This window comes from Canis lupus, chromosome 15 (genome assembly GCF_048164855.1).
Source record: "Canis lupus baileyi chromosome 15, mCanLup2.hap1, whole genome shotgun sequence".
NCBI classification, from domain to species: Eukaryota; Metazoa; Chordata; class Mammalia; order Carnivora; family Canidae; genus Canis; species Canis lupus.
This window is the reverse complement of record NC_132852.1, coordinates 16,044,501-16,061,059: the sequence shown is the minus strand read 5'-3', so window position 1 is coordinate 16,061,059 and position 16,559 is coordinate 16,044,501. Positions and strand designations below refer to the sequence as shown.

At 37.4% G+C, this 16,559-nt stretch overlaps 1 protein-coding gene across 6 annotated transcripts in view; it reads left to right on the top strand.

The window, feature by feature from the left end:
- LRP2BP (LRP2 binding protein) overlaps positions 1-16,559 on the top strand; it is a 29,143-nt gene that overhangs the window by 8,828 nt on the left and 3,756 nt on the right. For 2 of the 6 annotated variants that reach the window (XM_072775978.1, XM_072775977.1), the window contains exons 5-9: positions 8,335-8,477; positions 8,563-8,668; positions 9,758-9,981; positions 11,431-11,605; positions 14,176-14,288. In XM_072775978.1, the coding sequence (XP_072632079.1) occupies positions 8,335-8,477; positions 8,563-8,668; positions 9,758-9,981; positions 11,431-11,605; positions 14,176-14,241 (714 nt within the window). In that variant the 3' untranslated portion in view covers positions 14,242-14,288. Of the gene's footprint in view, positions 1-8,334; positions 8,478-8,562; positions 8,669-9,757; positions 9,982-11,430; positions 11,606-14,175; positions 14,683-15,044; positions 15,429-16,559 lie in introns of those variants that run through there. The other 4 variants (XM_072775980.1, XM_072775981.1, XM_072775979.1 and 1 more) reach the window with 4 other exon arrangements.

The following is a 16,559-nucleotide window of genomic DNA, read 5'->3' as shown; positions in this document are numbered from 1 at the left end:
TAACATTAAGTTGAATACCTTGATTTTGGGTATTCCTCCGTGTGTTGTTCCATCATCATTTTATCTGATATTTGAACTAAGAACCAAGCAACAAGAGGGAGAAACCCCTCTTGTATACAGATCTGGGGAATCACATTCCAGGCAAAGGAAATATGTTAAGGTCTGAGAAAGAAGGAAGGCACAACTGGAATGTTGTCACATCAGTGAGACAGGGTCAAACCACAGGGGACTTGGTAAACTAGGGCTGAGAGTTTGGCTTATGTTATCAATGTAGTGTGAAAACACTGAAAGGGAGTCAAATTCATAGGATTTCTATTTTTAAAAAATCATTTTGTCTGTTGTGTGGAGAATGGATAGAATGGAGGCAGGAGTAGAAGCAGGAAGCTAGTTGGGAAGCCACTGCAGTTCAGATAAAACCACTTAAACTAAAGTACCATCATGGAAATAGAGAAAAGGGGACAGATTTAGGATATGTTTTTCTTTTTTTAAGATTTTATTTATTTATTAATGAGAGATACAGGCAGAGAGAGAAGCAGGCTCCCTGTGGGGAGCCTGATGTGGGACTCAATCCCAGGACCCCGGGATCATGCCCTGAGCTGAAAGCAGACACTCAACCACTGAGCCACCCAGGCATCCCAGGATATACTTTTAAGAGGATACAGGTCTTCTGGTGGACTAGGAGAGCGGTAGGAATAATAAATAATAATAAATAAGGGAAGGAATCAAGAAAGATGTTGGCATTTACAACAAAGGGATAACTGAGGGAGGAGCAGGTTTGGAAGTAACAAGAAAACCTAAATGTTTGTTTCCATGTTACCTCTGAAGTCGCCTGTACAGAGATGTCAAATAGAGTCTGGAGATCAGTGATGCTGTTAGGACTGGTCAACTCAGCAAGGGGCTATCTGAGCAGGGGCAGTTAGGGCACCAGACTGGATATGGTTGTTGAATGAGTGGACGTAGAGAAGAGGAAAAGGTGAAGATGGAGATAGAAGGGAAAGGACAGCCAGCAAAGGAGAATAGGGAGGAGCCGCCAGGGAGAAGGGAGGGAGATCAGGAGTGTGTGGTGAAGGGGAAGTCAGATGATAAAACTGGTTCAAGAGGGAGTGATCAATCATGTCAAATTCTGCTGGGGGATCCCTGGGTGGCACAGCGGTTTAGCGCCTGCCTTTGGCCCAGGGCACGATCCTGGAGACCCGGGATCGAATCCCGCGTCGGGCTCCCTGCATGGAGCCTGTTTCTCCCTCTGCCTGTGTCTCTGCCTCTCTCTCTCTCTCTCTATGTATGACTATTATAAAAAAAAAAAAAATCTGCTGAAGTGAGTATCATGAAAACTGAGCACTTACCAGTAGGCACACTAGATGAATCTCACTGGAGACTCTGACAAGCCTTCTCAGTGGTGGAGTGCTAAGGGACCAATGTCAGGGTGGACTGAGGAGTAGTATGGACGTGAAGAGGTGGACGTAAGCACTGAGTTTTGTCACAAAGCAAAACAAATACGTGTGCAATAACGAGGGGATCATAGACTCGAGGGGGGGTTCCCCCCCAGATCAGAGATACCACAGTATATTTGTAAGTCGATGCACAAGATCTAGTCCAGAGGGAAAAAATGCTGAATTGAGTAAATTCACAGATTTGTTTCTTTTGATTTTCTCTTTTTCTCAGTGAAATAAAAGTGAAGCCATGTGCTTACATCAGCGGTACGTATACTAAAACTGGAATGACAGAAAATTAGCTTAGTTCTTGTGTACAAGGATGACACACAAAAGTCATGAACCACTTTTTTTTTTTATTTTTTTATTTTTTTATTTATTTTTTTATTTATTTATGATAGTCACACAGAGAGAGAGAGAGGCAGAGACATAGGCAGAGGGAGAAGCAGGCTCCATGCACCGGGAGCCCGACGTGGGACTCGATCCTGGGTCTCCAGGATCCCGCCCTGGGCCAAAGGCAGGCGCTAAACCGCTGCGCCACCCAGGGATCCCTACTTTTTTTTTTTTTAATATAAAAACAAATAAAAATTTTAAAAAGGTGAAGCCATGAGCTGAGAATGAGGGCCAGGACAGTGAGCAGTAGAAGCGTGAAGAGGAAGGATAAGGTCTAAAATAGTATCTTCTCTACCAGGCAAGTGGGAGGGAGAATTGATGAGACAAATTGGTAGTGTTGTTTGCCAGGGCTGAGCACTCACTCTGAAATCTGTGATCACAGATTTAAAGAAGGACCTGCCACCACGGCTGTGTTCTTGAATGCAGCCAGGTAGGCAGAGAAATGGTTTATTTGCCAGATAAAGGAGTACCAAAGAGGGAAAGAGGAACAAAGAAATGAGTATGGTCACAGATACAGAATAAGCTGAAAGTGTGGGAATTTAAAACATGAAGAAGATTGGCAGATTCAAGGGCTGGCATATGGCAACCCCATAATAGAATGGCTTGAATGTAATTACATACGGAGGCCGGAGGAGCATAAAGAAGATCGCCTCTGCAGGCCACCCCCTTACCTAGAATTACAGTGTTAGCTTGATCATACTCTTAACCCACAGTACAGGGGCAAAGATCCAACTCTTAAGTTTTATCACTTTCTTTTAGAAAAAAGAACTTTTGCTAAGTTCTTGATACTAATTTCATTTAGAGTCTGGTTGAACCATCATGCTTTGTGTGATAGACTTGAACTGTATTCTTCAGGGGGCATTCAAAGGTCATTATTACCCCACAGAGATAACAATCACACGTGAGCCCCAACATATGGGGAAGCTACAAATGGAAACTGGAAATAGTGCTTGGAGAAAAAAATGAGTAAAGCCACTAAATTTTGACTGAGACAAAATTGTGGTGAGGACAAGTTCACCTGTTTTAACTTTTCTTTCCCTATCTCATAGACTCCTACAAAGGGTTTTTAAACACTTTCTTTAGGATAAGGCAATAAACATTTGAGTGTAATTTAGTGCCAGACAGCAGGAGATTTGACCTTATGAAATTCATGGTCTATGGTTCATCAGGCAGTGGGGCTTCTGTTTTCCAGAGACACTATTTTTCTAAATCTTACCTCTAACCACTTCCCAGATTTAACTTCATAAATTCATAAATTAATGCAATCAGAATCAAATTTCCTGTAAGATATTTTATGGCATGTGGCCAACTGATTAAAAATCCACATGAAGGCACCTGGGTGGCTCAGTCAGTTAAGCAGCTGACTTCGGCTCAGGTCATGATCCCAAGGTCCAGGTATCTTGCATTGAGCTCTCTGCTCTGAGGGGAGCCTGCTTCTCCCTCTCCCTCAGCCTGCTACTCCCCCCCACTTGTGTTCTCTATCTCTGTCAAATAAATAAATAAAATATATTTTTTTAATTAAAAAAAACCATAAAAATAAAAATTTGTATGAAAGAGCAAGGAGCCAAATATACATTTGTAGTACTTAAAGCAATGTGGTTTTTGTTCAGGAATAAGGCAAAGATCAAAAGAACAAGAGTCCAGAAACAGATGTGCATAGATATGTGGGTATTTAGCATATCATAAAATTGCTAATTTAAGTCTGTGAGAAATGGTGGTAGAACAATTTGATTACGTTTTTAATTTATTTTCTAGTTATATATACCTTTTTAAATAGTTGCTCTAGAAATTACAATATGCACTTTTAACTTACCATGATTTACATGGAGTTTATGAATTACTTCAGGTGAAATCTAGGAACCTTGAATAGTATGCTTTCATTTACCTGCCCATCCCCAATCTTTAGTGCTGTCATACTATACTTCTTAAATCTACATTATAAATCCCCAAATAGAAGACTGCTGTAAAAAAAAAAAAAGACTGCTGTAATTTTTGCTTTAGTCATATCTTTTGAAGAAACTAAGAGGAAAACAATTATGCACACAGGTATATATATGTATATCCTTTTATATTTGTTATATATTTACCATTTCTGGAACTCTTCATTCCTTCCTATCAACTTGAGTAGCTACCTGGCACCATATTCATTTCCTTTCAACCTGAAGAATTTCCTTTAAAGGGTATTTCTTACAGTACATCTTGCAGATGATGAATTCTTTCTGATTTTGATCATTTAAAAATGTCTTTAATCTGCCTTCATTTTTGATGAATTGTTTTGCTGGTTGAGTTTTTCTTTTCCACATTTTAAAAATGCTATTCCCAAATCTTCTGGCCTTCATTAATTCCCATGAGAAGCCAGTCACTACTTCTTCTATTGTTCCCCCCCCAAGCCGGTTTTATTGAGATATAATAAACATATAATGCTATATTAATTTAAGGTACATGTGCATACATATACACCACATCGTCCTTATCCATTCATCTATCAATTTTCATTATCTTTGAGTAAATACCCAGTAGTGGAATTACTGGATCACATGTGGTAGTTCATTTCTTAATTTTTTGAGGAACTTCCATACTGTTTTTTGCAGTGGTTGTACCAGTTTGCATTCCCACCAACAGTGCACAAGGGTTCCATTTTCTCTATATCTCACCCAACACTTGTTATTTCTTGTCTTTTTTATTTTAGCCATTCTGACAGGTATGAAGTGATATCTCATTGTGGTTTTGATTTGCATTTCCCTGATGATAAGGGATGTTGAATATCTTTCCATGTGTCTGTTGGCCATCTGTAGGTGTTCTTTGGTAAAATTCAGGTCTCCTGCCCATTTTTAAATTGGATTATTTGTGTGTGAGAGGGAGTTGAGTAAGTTATTTATATATTTTGGTTATTAACTGCTTATCAAATATATCATTTGCAAATATCTTCTCCCACTCAGTTTTTGGCCTTTTTCTTTTGGTGGTGGTTTTCTTCACTGTGCTGCAAAAAACTTTTGACATAGTCTCAATAGTTTATTTTGGCTTTTGCTTCCCTTGCCTTAGGAGACACATCTAGAAAAATGTTGCTATGGCCAATGTCAGAGAAACGCTACCTGTTTTTTAGGAATTTTATGGTTTCTGGTCTCACATTTAAGTCTTTATTCCCTTTTGAGTTTATTTTTGTGTATGGTATTAGAAAGTGGTCCAGTTTCATTCTTTTACATGTAGCTGCCCAGTTTTTCCAGCACCATTTATGCTGGAAAAGACTGTCTTCCTCTAATTGTATATTTTTGCCTCCTTGGTCATACATACATCATGATTATATATAATTTTGGGTTTACTTCTGGGCTTTCTCTTCTGTTCCAGTAATCTATTGCTTTTGTGCCAGGACCATACTGTTTTTATTACTACAGCTTTATAGTATACCTTGAAATCTAGAATTGTTATACCTCTTGCTTTGTTCTTTACCAAGATTACTTTGCCTACTCAGAGTCTTTTGTGGTTCCAAGCTAATTTCAGTAATATTTGTTCTCCTGTTGTGAAAAATGCTGTTGGTATTTTGATAGGGGTTATACTGAATCTGTACATTGCTTTGGGTAGTACAGACATTTTAACAATGTAATTCTTCCAATCCAGGAGTATGGAATATCTTTCCATTTGTTTGTGTCATCTTCAATTTCCTTCATCAGTGTTTTATAGTTTTCACAGTATGGGTCTTTCAACTCTTTGGTTAAGTTTATTCCTAGGTATTTTATTCTGTTTGGTGCAACTGTAAATGGAGGTTTGTTGTTGTTGTTTTAAGGATTTTATTAGAGAGAGACAGAGAATGAATGGGAGAGGGGCAGAGGGAGACAGAAAAGCAAACTTCCCGCTAAACAGGGAGCCTGACACAGGACTCTATCCCCAGGACCCTGAGATCATGACCTGAGCTGAAAGCAGACACTTAACCACACAGTGCCCCATGTAAATGGAGTCTCTTAATTTCTTTCTACTACTTTTTTGTTAATGTGTAGACATACTACTGATTTCTGAGTATTAATTTTGTATCCTTCAACTTTATTGACTTCATTTACTACTTCCAGTAGTTTTTTGTGGAGTCTTTAGGATTTTTTACATATAGTATTATGTCATCTGTATACAGTCACCATTTAACCTATTTATCAAAATGAATACTTCTTTTTCTTGTCTGATTGCTGTGGCTAGGACTTCCAGGATTATGTTGAATAAAAGTAGTAAGAGTGAACATCTTTGTCTTGTTCCTCATCTTAGGGGAAAAGTTCTCGATTTTTTACCAGTAAGATATTAGCTGTGGGTTTTTCATATATGGCCTTTATTGTGTTGAGGTATGCTTTCTCTAAACATATTTTGTTGAGTTTTTATCATGAATGGATGTTGAATTTTATCAGATTTTTTTTTCTGCATCTATTGAGATGATCATATGATTTGTATCCTTTGTTTTGCTGATGTGGTGTATCTCGCTGATTGATTGTGAATACTGAACCATCCTTGCATCCCTGGAATAAATCCCACTTGATTATGGTGAATGATCCTTTTAATGTATTGGTGGATTTGGTTTGCTAATATTTTGTTGAGTATTTTTGCATCTATGTTCATCAGGAATATTAGCCTGCAGTTTTCTGTTTTTGTGGTGTCTTGGTTTTGACATCAGGTTAATGCTGGCCTCATTAAATGTATATGGAAACCTTCCTTCTTCTATTTTTTGGAATAGTTTGAGGAAAATAGGTTTTAACTTTTCTTTAAATGTTTGGTAGAATTTACCTATGAAGACATCTGTTCCTGGACTTTTTTGTTAGTTTTTTTATTATTGATTCTGTTTCGTTACTAGTCATCAATCTGATCATTTTTTTATTTCTTCTTGACTCAGTTTCAGAAGATTGTATGCTTCTAAAAATTTATCCATTTCTTTAAGGTTGTCCAATTTGTGAGCATATGTTTATCTTTTCAAAGAACTAGTTCTTGGTTTCATTTTTTTTTCCAGTCCTCATTTATTTCTGCTCTGATATCTATTATTTCTTCCTTCTACATACCTTGGACTTTGTTCTTCCTTTTCTGTTTCCTTTAGATGTAAGGTTAGATTGTTTGAGCTTTTTATTGTTTCTTGAGATAGGCCTTATTGTTACATATGTCCCTCTTAGAACTGCCTTTGCTATGTCCCAATATTTGGGAATGTTGTGTTTCCATTTTCATTTGTCTCCATGTATTTTGTTGATTTCTCTTTGCTTTGTTCACTCATAGTTGTTCACTATCATGTTGTTTAGCCTCCATGTGGTTCCCCCCCCCCGCCTTTTCTTTTGTTATTTCTAGTTTCATACTGTTGTAGTCAGAAAAGATGCACAGTATGCTTCATTCTTCTGAAGTACTAATCATATGGTTGTTCTCCTGCATTTAATGTGTCATTTTTCTCTGGCTGCTTTGAAGATTTCTTTGGCTTTCAGCAGTTTGACTATGATGTATGCCTAGGAAAGCTACTTTGTGTTTATCCAGACCGGTGTTCACTGAACTTCATGGATCCCTTTCATCTGCAGTTTTTAAGAGTAATCTCTCCTTCATCTTTTGGGCTCTGATAAGTTTTCCAGCATCTCTAGAAAGTTGGGGAGTTTTTTGTAGCCTACTTAAAAAACAAACAAACAAACAAACAAGAACAAAAAAATTGCTCCAGATTTAGCTATCTGTGGAAGGATTTATACAATCACATCACTTGACTACCAGTAAACTCCCTCTTACTATTAGGTTTGGGAAGAAAAAGGCAGAAACCCATGTCACACATTCACAAAAATAAATCCTTATAAATTGGGACTCACTAGAAGGCAAACACCTTTATCTGCTATTACTGAGGTATTCAGCCAGCAACAGAACTTGGAGAGAGCTGTGAAGGATAAAAGCTAGAATGTAGTGCATAGAAAACGTGTGTTCTCTTATTTGGAGTGATGTTTGAAAGTTTGTGTCGACAGATTTTTTTGGAGGGGGCAGTGTCTTCTGTGAGCTCCTTGTGACTATGCAGATGTCATATGAAGATTAGCATATCAGATGTAAATTATCACTGAGCACACTTAACTATGCTTGAAGGGAAAAGACAGTGTTTGGGGCTCACAAGTGTACTCTAATTATAAATGTGGAAGAGGTTACAGCTATTCTTGTATTTTGATAAGTTCTAAAAGCTGTACCCATGCAGAATAAAGGATCTAAAGTGGGAGGGAGGAGAGAAAAAAAACCATATTGAAACATATAGCAAATCTGGAAGCTATAAAATGAGGGAAATGCCTTATATCCTGGAGCTCTGGAAATGCCTACTTGGGAGATGTATCCTCCCCTCCTCCCTCTCCTCTCTCCCTCTGTCCATCATTTCCAGCTCTGCAGACTAAAGCACAACCATCCTGTCTGGGCACAGAGTCATGACATCAAACATCATGTCAGAGGGTGAAGACTACAATATTATTAGGAGAAAGAATTTAGTCCGGGTAAAACTAAAAACTAGGGTTTTTGTTGTTGTTGTTCTTTTCCTTTGTGGAAGGAAAAAGGAGTGGAATATATGAAGAAAATTGTTGATTCTCCATGTCCCAAAGCAAGACACTTACAATTTGCAGCTGCCTACAACCTTGGAAGAGCTTATTATGAAGGGAAAGGCGTCAAACGATCAGATGAGGAAGCTGAAAGGTAGTTTTTAGCTGAGAACAAGATTTTCTTTTTTTTTAATCAAATGCTGACACAAAGAATAACTTGCCTTGCCTTTCTCTTTTAGACTGTGGCTTTTTGCTGCAGACAATGGAAATCCAAAAGCTAGTGTGAAGGCTCAAAGTATCCTAGGATTGTATTATTCAACAAAAGAGCCTAAAGACTTAGAAAAGGTAACACTGATCTATTTGTTTTTAATGTTAGCACATGTAGATTAGTATTTATTTCACTATTTCTTTTTTGAACGGTGGGTGGTGAAGACTGAATGTTCAGTTTTAAAGATTTCTTATAGTTCTTTAAAATGTAAAGAAAGTTTACATTTTAGCATCTCAAAGCTCATTTCACCCTTTATTCATCCTCACTTCTACCAAAGGAGTCCACAGATGTGAGAGCATTTCGTATGCTATAAAAAGTCACACAAACAAAATAATAAAAACAAAATACCATGAAAGCTGAGAGTCCTGAAATATAGCCCAAATCCTTCACATGTGAATAAATTAAAATTAATTTGTTCTGAGAAAGTAATGATGCTAAGAAGTAAAATACACCAAAAACCCCTAGCTAAAAATTAAATCCATGTAAGGTTTTTACAGAAATACAATCTCTTTATTCATTAATGACTGAAACATTTTCTAAGAAATCCTATGGGGAGAAGGAAATGTAGAGCCAAGTCCTACTGTAAAAGGCATTAAGGACAAATGTATAAGAAACACATAGCAACCAAGACCCTCTTCGGATAACTGAACAGCCACTTGGAAATAATTTTTTGAACTAATTCATATTCATTGTAGCTGCATATTGGGCAAATGTGCTCACGACCACCTGCAGCTTTTATCTTGGTTGCCTCTGATCTCAGTGGGCACCATCTCTTGAGATCCACCTGGAGCTCTGACTGTCCCTCAGCCTCAGCTCTGCTCTCTCTGCTGTGCCTCATTGCAGGTGTGTCTCAAAGCCTAGCAGACACTTAGTTCCTACTTCCTACCTTCCTGATCCTCCAGAGAAATGTGAAACTCTTGAATCCTAAGACAGCTGCACTGTCTAGACTGTGACCTAACCTACACTGTGGGTAGAAAACAGATGGGCTCACCTTAGCATTCTCTCCTAGGTATGTGAAACTAGTGCTAACCTGAAACACACTCAAGGTGCTAGAACAGTGTCCTAGACATTAATTAATAGTGCCATCTTTTAATTACAGATCTTTCTTTCTAGTATTCCCTTACAATTTCCCCTGGTGAGTAAGTTGCAATTGTGTTTTTTCTTAGGCATTTTATTGGCACTCGGAGGCATGTGGCAATGGAAACCTGGAGTCCCAAGGTGCACTTGGACTAATGTATTTTTATGGACAAGGCATCCGCCAGGATACTGAAGCTGCCCTGGAGTGCTTAAGGGAAGCAGCAGAACGTGGAAATGTCTATGCTCAAGGGAATCTTGTGGAATACTACTATAAGATGAAATTTTTTACCAAGTGTGTTACATTTTCCAAAAGGTAAATAAGCTCCATGGAAGAATTTACAACACCTCCTACTAGATGTTCTGCACCCAGGTCTGTTCATAGAACTTGCCGCAATATTAGAAAAGATGGCTACTGAGCACTTGAAATGGGGCTAGTGCCTCTGAGGGCCGAACTGTTACATTTCATTGGATTTTAATTAATTTAAATAGCCATCTGTATTTAGTAGCTGCCATATTGAATAGTATAATTCTATGCCATTAGTCTTCAGGATTTCAGTGCTATTTGCTCTATATACCAGCTGAGCGATCTTAATCTAGTTTAACTTTTTTGGGACATCAATTTCCTTTTTTATAAAGAAGAAAATGCTTCTACAGAATTATAAAAATGGTGTATATAAAGTACTTAACATAGTTTAGCATAACAGAAATGCTTATTAAATATGTTTTAATTTCTTCCTAGACTCTTTAGGCACAAGTTCTATCACTGCACAATTGCAAGATAGCTTGATAAAGATTGTAAAATGAGAATAATGGTTAAAAGATGTCAACAAAAAAAACAAAAAAAAAAATAAAAGATGTCAACATTAACATTTCATAAAATAACATGGAGATTTCTCTGAGCCCATGTACTTTCCTACATTTATTTGCTCATAACTTAAAAAAGCAATGTACCAAGAAAAGCAAACCTGATGTCCTCTAGAGACACTATAAGGCCCTGCTGATGTTTCCCTCCCAATAATGCCTCACAGAGCTGCCAGGTCCCCCTCTTCCCTAGCCCAGGGTGGGGCAGCCATCTGCAACACAGGATGAAAGAGCTGGTTCTACCCTCTATCCCCCAGTATCATGACTTCCAGGCAGTGGGCCACTTAAAAGTATGATCCCCAAAGTCCCAAATCTTCAAGTTAACACCAAGACTTTAAATCGTTCTTAAAATCTTTCAGACTTTCCATCATTGTCCACATTCCTATTCCCCATAATATCATGGGTAACATGGGGTTGAGTAGATTTCATTCTCACACAACTCTCCATACTTGTGTCAGGGTGAAAAAGGAGGACTTCTTTTTCTTACCCATTTTTAACAAAGATAGATGTGTGAGTTACAGTATGTTTTCTGACCCTATGTGACCAAAGTCCAAATTTAAGGCCAATGTTTGAATAAATGACCCAAAGAAATAGAAAATGCCTTTCCCCCATTGTTTAAATCTGCAAAGTGATATTAAGTTTAAAATATTAATGTTACAAGAAAAAAAAAAGAAATACATCTTTTTCAGTGGTTGTTAATCCCGATATAAGTAGTATCAGAGAGGCTGTGATATAACCACTCTGGTGGTTCCTCTTCCCCTGGTTTTTAACTTTATATTTACCCTTCACCACATAATAAACAACTCAGTTCTCAAACGGGGAGAAATAAGGGATATCACTGGGGTACAAGGACAATTTCTGAACATGTCCTTTTTAACTTCACAATTAACCATCACAACAGGATTGCTGACTACGATGAGGTTCATGACATCCCCATGATAGCACAGGTCACGGACTGTCTCCCGGAATTCATCATCAGGGGCATGGCCATGGCATCCTTCTACCACGCCCGCTGTCTTCAGCTCGGCTTGGGTGTCACAAAGGATGAAGCAACAGCTAAACTCTACTATTCTAAAGTAAGTAAAAGCCTAAGAACATATATAAATCGACCCAAATAGAAAATTTCTGAGCTTTTAGTTAAGCCTTGAACATCTTTATGGGTTAGCATCTTTTTCCTACTGAACTGTTGTGCAGATCACCAGTGTGGGAGGGGTTGTCAGACACAGGGATTGTCTGCAGACAATTTGGCCAGATTCTTACAAACTCAGATGATAAAAAGTCCCATTTTGATGCAAATTATTGTCTCAGCACCCTGCTACTCTGCAGCCTCAGGCCCAGGACCAAGACCTTAAGGCCAGAATGCTGATGCCTTCTTCCACCCGGAAGTGTGAATCTATTCTCATTCTAGTACCTTAATGAAATCTAGTGTTGTATTTTTTATTTTTTTGAAATCTAGTGTTTTAAAATGTCATGTATGACATCTGCCACACTTCAGAGGAGTATGCATGAGTTTGAGTTAATCAGTGGAAATAAATCTTTTCATGTTTCAATTCATGTGCTTTAGACCCCAAATGGATTTCATGTCTAAAATCAAGCAACTAAAAAAGTGGGAAGGGGGTTGGGGATAGGAGAAGTCATTATGAATAAGTGCAAGTATGGTTTTTAAAAAATGAATATGATAAAAACTGTACATGCCTTAGTTAGGTCCATGACATCCATGAAGTCCAAACTAGAATTATTATCTTCTTAAAATTTATAAAGCAATTTGTGGGGTGCACAAGTTGTTTAGCTGGAGCAGGGAACAAGAGAAAGAACCATTTCCTAAATCCTTTGCCTGAATCTGACAATAGTACAGCAGTGGTTCCCAAGCTTGTCTCCATCTTAAAATCACCCGGGGATCTTTTAAAAATTCCAAAGCCCAGACCTTATTTCAGAACAAATGAATCACGAGCTTTTCAGGGGAGCTCCAATGTGCAGGCAACTTTGGAAACCCTACGTTATTTTGTTTGAGATTAGAATTTCCAGAGCATTAAGTCCACATCAACACATAAATATAGGAACACAGTACACAAATACAACTGATGTTTGAGATATTTACCACTACACCATCCTGTTAGTAAGAAAAATAGTTGTCAAAAAAAAAAAAAGAAAAATAGTTGTCTTTAACTTTTAAAAAAATCGAAAAGCTCTCTGAATTATACCAATTTCCAAACCAAGTCATTTTCAGGTTCTGTGCCATCCATCATGTCCTTTCTAAATAAATGCAAGCAGAGAAAAATCTGGGCCAAATATATCCTGAAATGTGTATATATTCATTCCAAATACAACAGTAGAGCAAACAGACTGCAGTCTTAAAACTATTTTCCACATGGTGGGAGATAAGATCCCCATTACTCAATTTTGACTACTGTATTTTACAGAAGATGCTTTTAAAAATGGAGAAAATTCAAGAGCAGCAGGCCAGGGAAGGGTCTGGAATCCTGTCATATGAGCTGTGATAAGAGAAACTGAGTATTATATTCAGGAAAAAAAGGACAGGAGAGGGTGTGGACAGTGGTCTTCACCAGACTGAAAGGCTGTCCTACAGAAAAGGAACAGCTGGGGAGGGAGCAGAACCATACATAGCCAAAGGCAGGTGTTAAGTGTGAAAAAGGTAAGGTCCTGGGGGTGCAGAGACTGTGTAAGGTCGGGAGACCCAGGCCTGCTCTCAGCTCTGCCACCAACAGGATAGGTGACTGCCAGCTACTTTGCCTCTCTGGGTCTCCACGAAACCAGCTTCGTATATTCTTCTAGGACCTCTTCACTGAAGCTAAAGTATATGGAGGGAAATTTTAGCTTAGTGTAAAGAAAAATCTTCTAATACAACTGCTCAGGAAAGAAACAGAAGTTTTTCCTAGAAGACGTGTCTTAGCAACTAAGCAGGTATCCAGTGACCAAGTGTCTGGATCTGATCTGGGTCTGATCTGTGTCTAACCTCTGATGTCTCTTCCAAATTCTTGATGTTCTAGACCGTTTTACATGCATTATTACTGCTCGCTTTTTACTTTATCATAATAAAATGTTATTTTAAAGTAAGATTATCATAGATGCTGCTATTCATATAAGATAGTAGCAAGTTTGGGCAGCCCCGGTGGCTCAGCGGTTTAGCGCTGCCTTCAGTCCAGGGTGTGATCCTGGAGACCCTGGATCGAGTCCCACGTTGGGCTCCCTGCATGGAGCCTGCTTCTCCCTCTGCCTGTGTCTCTACCCCTCTCTCTCTCTCTCTCATGAATAAATAAATAAATCTTAAAAAAAAGATAATAGCAAGTTTGAGGCTAAATGTTAATGCTTTCCATGTTACTTATTTTAATAATTTGTAACACAGAATGCTATCATCAGTGTGTAAATTGCCTTTATTCTCGGCACTGATAAAATTTTCTCTTTCAAGTCACAGCAGCATAGTTATTCTTAGTGTCATCTTTTTTGCATAGACTAATACGAACCTCCTTTACCAAGAAATCAAAATAGAAATGTATCTCAACTAAGAAATTCCCCTGAAATTCACTGTAGTTATTAAAAACAAACCAAAAACATTTCTTAAGTTTTAATAAGATACAACAATTCAAAGTATATCTAAATAACTGATGCTTTATCTTTGATTTTTAAGGCTTGTCGTCTGAACCCTGCACTGGCAGAGGAACTTCACTGTTTACTTATTCGTCAAAGGATTTAGACCATGACGCATTTCAACAAAGATCATCAACCCTAACACCTTAGAATGTGTGTATTTTCATAGGAGCTGTGTTTGGTTATATTCTGCAGCCCAAGTTACATTACCCTGGGTATTTTAAGCTGATGACATGTTACCTTCATTCTTAAATCTGTAATTTTGCAACTCAAAACCCAGCTATAGGATCAAATTGCTAAGAGAGGCCCAAAAGAAGATCCAGCTCTTAGGCCTACAGACTGGCCTATGTCACATCAAATACAGAAAACCATTCCATAAAGCAAATACCTTTTTCTTTTCTTTAAATAGAGCATCCAAAAGACTTAGTGCAGTCTTAGCTGTAATTCCTTCAGAAATATAAATGCCACCAAACATAAAAAAAAAAAAAACACAACCACCATTTGAAAGTTTAATTCCTTAAATTTCTTTGATCCTTAGTTTTGTGAATTCTGGGTAGATTATTAATTTTAATTTGTTGTCATTTAAAATTTTTAATTTGAGATTTACAAAACTAATAAGAAATAAAAAGAAATTTAAAGAAACTTTCAAATAATGTTGTTAAATAAATTTGTGTAGCATTTATACTTCTGAAGAAATTAAAGTTACAACTGCACTAAGTCTTTTGGGATATCTTGTATTCTTAAAAAAATATTTTTATAAATAATTGGTTATAAACTTCAAAAAAAGTTTAAGAAATTGCTTAGAATCTGGCCTCTCCACATCTCCCTTAAAGATCTAAATGAGTAAAATAACGGCTATATTCCTGATAATTGGTTAAGTAAGATGTTTCTTTGTGCTTAATTTTTTAGAATTAAAAAACCTTAAGTGTATGTCAAAGCAAGTAAATATGAGTCTCAAATCATCTATCAATATAAGAACTGCAATTAAATATGCTAAAAATTTAAATTAGCAGGAGGCTTTTCTTATATTAATGAAGTCTATGAAGACAAAAGTTGATAATAAAAACCGCGGGATCCAGATGGAGAAGATGGTATAGCGGTGTGCATCTGTGAAAAATACTCTGAAAACAATGTCGTAAAGATACCTTCCTGATGCTTTCTCTGTAAACATACTAGACTGATGTGACTTTATTTTATAAATCACAATCATCCTTTCTGAAAGTGGATCTAACCAAGATCTCATATTAGTATAACTAATACGCAGTCACTAAAGAAGTATCGTATGGGAGGAAATTACTTGTTCTTGTTTTACACTCTGGTTTTTCCGTATTACTTGAACTTTGTTTTGTCTCTATATAAAAGAAAGCAATTTCCATAGACTCAGGCCTGTGTGATACCCTCAAAGGATCACATACTTCTCCCTTAAATCTCTGAAGACAGATAAACTTAAACCATCCCTGAAAACTAATCCTTTTCTTTTAAAACCTCTACTCAAGACTCTCTATCTTCCCCCACTAATATGTTTCAATATATCAAGTCCACGATAATATTTTGTAATACCTCGCTTAAATCTCTTTCTACAATATATAAGCCCACTTGCTTCGTATTTGTTCTCTTAATACCATCATGTGTAATATTCCTTCAACCATGTGAAGATCTAAATTCCCAACCAGTCTTTTCTCCTCACTTAATCCAGTCCCTTAAGCCTTTAAGAATCCTAAAATAGAAATGTAATAAGGCAGCACTTGTTCGCTTTAACCGCACACTTAATAGATTAGCTATTGTTTTTCATCCCAAAGTCAAGGCCACTTTTTTAAATGAAACATTAAAACACAGGTCTGAGGCATCATGTGTCGTAGGAACTTGACATGTGTCGTATGTGGGGATATGCTACCCTTAAATGTCTTCAGTGAATCGATATAAAATGTAAAATTTCAGTTTACTGTAGCTACCCTACAGCTGGTACTTCTGGCACGGGGAAGCCCTTGCACACTACGACTGCTGCAGACCATAGCAGACCCCTTCCCTGTGAGTGGCCAAGCAGTCTTTAACTCAAGTGAATTGAGGTTTTCAGATCATTAACCTTAAAATCAAAACTTCTAAGATTCCTTATAGCTGTTATGAAAAAAAGCTAAAATTTATGTTAAGGAAAGACTGAGGACTCAAAATGGTTATTTTGCTCATTTGCAGTATAAACTTTTAACAGCTTTGGCTTAATTATGCATAAGGTGGGCATTACCAGTAACTATGTTATGAGGAGTTCCCGGGGTTTGGTGATCTCACGTTGCTTCTTTTATTTGAATGTGTCTTTTCTGCATCCGTCTTTTCCGCAACCCTGTGAGGGATAATTCTTATTCATATAAACAGCCAACTTCAGGTTTTTTATCTTTTTCTGAACTGCCAAATATCAGTTTGGTTTGAAAA